The 3,743-nt window shown below is 45.2% G+C and overlaps 1 protein-coding gene across 1 annotated transcript in view; it reads right to left on the reverse strand.

Annotated features, from left to right (window-relative positions):
* Positions 1–3,473, reverse strand: part of LOC145395633 (uncharacterized) — a 31,240-nt gene extending 27,767 nt beyond the window's left edge. Inside the window, exon 1 of the mRNA XM_080269201.1 lies at positions 3,389–3,473. Within this exon, the coding sequence (XP_080125327.1) occupies positions 3,389–3,473 (85 nt within the window). The remainder of the gene's footprint in view (positions 1–3,388) is intronic.
* Between the last annotated feature and the right edge of the window lie 270 nt (positions 3,474–3,743).

Raw genomic sequence — 3,743 nt, forward strand, 5'->3', positions numbered from 1 at the left:
CCCCACACTTTCCTCTAGAGTGACCCTGACCTTTGACCTAGCTGGCTCTAAACTGGCACACAGCTGGCTATGACATCCATCTATCACCTCTCAAAATTTGATTGGCATTAGAGGAATATTTTTCGAGTCATAGACAAAATTATACACGTGAAATACACCATGAATGGAGACTAGCGTGTGACCTCTCCTCAAACTTTCCATGACTATGACCTTGACCTTTGACCTAGCTGGGTCTAAACTGGCACACAGCCGGCCATGACATCTATCTATCATCACTCAAAATTTGATTGGCCTAGGTAAAAATAAATTTCGAGTTATCAAAAAAAATAATGATATATACCGTGAATGAGGAAAAGTGTATGACCTTTTCTTCAACTTTCCTCGAGTATGACCCTCACCTTTGACCTAGCTGGTTCAAAACTGGCACACAGCTGGCCATAACATCCACCTATCACCTCTCAAAAATTGGATGGCGTAAGTCTAATAGATTTCGAAATACAAACAAAAATAATAATGACAACAAACGGTATATCATTAACTAAAACCGAAATATGACCTTCCTTCACACTTTCCTGGAGTGTGACCCTGACCTTTGACACAGATGGCTCTAAATTGGCACACAGCTGGCTATGACATCCATCTATCATTCATTCATCATCCAATCCTGTGTTGCCCCATGAGGAGCGTAGGAGGCCGGGGCTAGGCAAGTTGGTGCTGACATTTAAGATGAGAGTGACCAGCCTCACTCATCCCTGAGTGGCATTACATGAGCAATAAACCCCAACCACCCCTTGGATATAAACCTGCACCGGCTCAATCCGATTGGAGCGCCTTAATTACCCACTAAACCACCAGGCGCCAAAATTTGGTTATATGGTTACCACCCAGCGTAGTAAATGGTTTCCTGGTGCACAGAAAACCATTTGGCTTGTCACTCAGTGTAGAGTCACCCATAGGCAGAAGGAAGAGGAAAGAATGAAGGAAAGAAAGACAGAAGAGGGAGTGTAAAGTGACCCACAGGCAGAAGGAAGAGGAAAGAATGAAGGAAAGAAAGACAGAAGAGGGAGTGTAAAGTCACCCACAGGCAGAAGGAAGAGGAAAGAATGAAGGAAAGAAAGACAGAAGAGGGAGTGTAAAGTGACCCACAGGCAGAAGGAAGAGGAAAGAATGAAGGAAAGAAAGACAGAAGAGGGAGTGTAAAGTGACCCACAGGCAGAAGGAAGAGGAAAGAATGAAGGAAAGAAAGACAGAAGAGGGAGTGAAAAGTGAACCACAGGCAGAAGGAAGAGGAAAGAATGAAGGAAAGAAAGACAGAAGAGGGAGTGTAAAGTGACCCACAGGCAGAAGGAAGAGGAAAGAATGAAGGAAAGAAAGACAGAAGAGGGAGTTAAAAGTGACCCACAGGCAGAAGGAAGAGGAAAGAATGAAGGAAAGAAAGACAGAAGAGGGAGTGTAAAGTGACCCACAGGCAGATGAAGAGGAAAGAATGAAGGAAAGAAAGACAGAAGAGGGAGTGTAAAGTGACCCACAGGCAGAAGGAAGAGGAAAGAATGAAGGAAAGAAAGACAGAAGAGGGAGTGTAAAGTGACCCACAGGCAGAAGGAAGAGGAAAGAATGAAGGAAAGAATGAAGGAAAGAAAGACAGAAGAGGGAGTGCAAAGTCACCCACAGGCAGAAGGAAGAGGAAAGAATGAAGGAAGAAAGACAGAAGAGGGAGTGTAAAGTGACCCACAGGCAGAAGGAAGAGGAAAGAATGAAGGAAAGAAAGACAGAAGAGGGAGTGTAAAGTGACCCACAGGCAGAAGGAAGAGGAAAGAATGAAGGAAAAAGAAAGACAGAGAGAGGAGTGTAAAGTGACCCACAGTCAGAAGGAAGAGGAAATAATGAAGGAAAGAAAGAGACTAGAGGGAGTTATAAGTGACCCACAGGCAGAAGGAAGAGGAAAGAATGAAGGAAAGAAAGACAGAAGAGGGAGTGTAAAGTGACCCACAGGCAGAAGGAAGAGGAAAGAATGAAGGAAAGAAAGAGATAAGAGGGGGGAGTATAGTGACACACAGGCAGAAGGAAGAGGAAAGAATGAAGGAAAGAAGAAAGACAGAAGAGGGAGTGTAAAGTGACCCACAGGCAGAAGGAAGAGGAAAGAATGAAGGAAAGAAAGACAGAAGAGGGAGTGTAAAGTGACCCACAGGCAGAAGGAAGAGGAAAGAATGAAGGAAAGAAAGACAGAAGAGGGAGTGTAAAGTGACCCACAGGCAGAAGGAAGAGGAAAGAATGAAGGAAAGAAAGACAGAAGAGGGAGTGTAAAGTGACCCACAGGCAGAAGGAAGAGGAAAGAATGAAGGAAAGAAAGACAGAAGAGGGAGTGTAAAGTGACCCACAGGCAGAAGGAAGAGGAAAGAATGAAGGAAAGACAGAAGAGAATGGAAGGAAAGATGGATGGAGAGGAAAAGGCAGACACCCGAGAGCAGCACTACATCAAGTGAGTGGATGGTGAGCGCCCCCACCTACCACATTCATCCATCTATCACCTCTCAAAATTTGTTGGCATTAGAGGAATATTTTTCGAGTTATAGACAAAATTATACACGTGAAATACACCATAAATGGGAACTAGCGTGACCTCTCCTCAAACTTTCCATGACTATGACCTTGACCTTTGACCTAGCTGGCTCAAAACTGGCACACAGTCGGCCATGACATCTATCTATCACTTCTCAAAATTTGGTTGTCATAGGTAAAATAGAATTCGAGTTATTAAAAAAACTAATGACAAATACCGTGAATGAGGAAAAGTGTATGACCTTTTCTCCAACTTTCCTCGAGTATGACCCTGACCTTTGACCTAGCTGGCTCAAAACTGGCACACAGCTGGCCATGGCATCCATCTATCACCTCTCAAAATTTGGTTGACATAGGTAAAATAGATTTCGAGTTATTCAAAAAAGTAATGGTATATACTGTGCTTGAGGAAAAGTGTGTGACCTCTTCTAAAAATTTCCATGACCCCGACCTTGACCTTGGACACAGCTGGCTCTAAATTGGCACACAGCTGGCCACGACATACACCCCCCAATTACTCTGTCTGTCTGTCTCTCTCTCTCTTACACACCTACACAAATTCATGCGCCATACACACACACACACACACACACAGCAATTCCTCCCTCCCTCTCTCTCTCTCACACACACACACACACACACACACACACACACACACACACACACACCAATTCCTCCCTCCCTCTCTCTCTCTCTCTCTCTCTCACACACACACACACACACACACACACACACATACACAAACTGACCCCCATACACACCCCACAATTACCCCCCTCCCTTCCTCCCCCCTCCTCTCTCTCTCTCTCTCTCTCTCTCTCTTTCTTACCGAGAGGGTCAACGTTGGGTGGGTGGTGGAGACGGGCGTGTGTGGGCGTAGAAACACACACCCACACCCACACCCACGCCCACATCCACATCATCCTTCCTTCAGATCAGCATTGACTGACACAGCATTGAGTCCTATGCGTCAATTTGATGACAGACGCAGGATTGACGCTGAGGATGAGAGACACGAGATTGACGCAGGATTGACGTAGGATTGATGCAAGACTGACGCAAGATTGACGCAGGATTGACGTAGGATTGATGCAAGACTGACGCAAGATTGACGCAGGATTGACGTAGGATTGATGCAAGACTGACGCAAGATTGACGTAGGATTGATGCAAGACTGACGCAAG

The sequence above is a fragment of the Coenobita brevimanus genome, chromosome 32 (assembly GCF_032717465.1).
Source record: "Coenobita brevimanus isolate Jiangsu-jjx chromosome 32, ASM3271746v2, whole genome shotgun sequence".
NCBI classification, from domain to species: domain Eukaryota; kingdom Metazoa; phylum Arthropoda; class Malacostraca; order Decapoda; family Coenobitidae; genus Coenobita; species Coenobita brevimanus.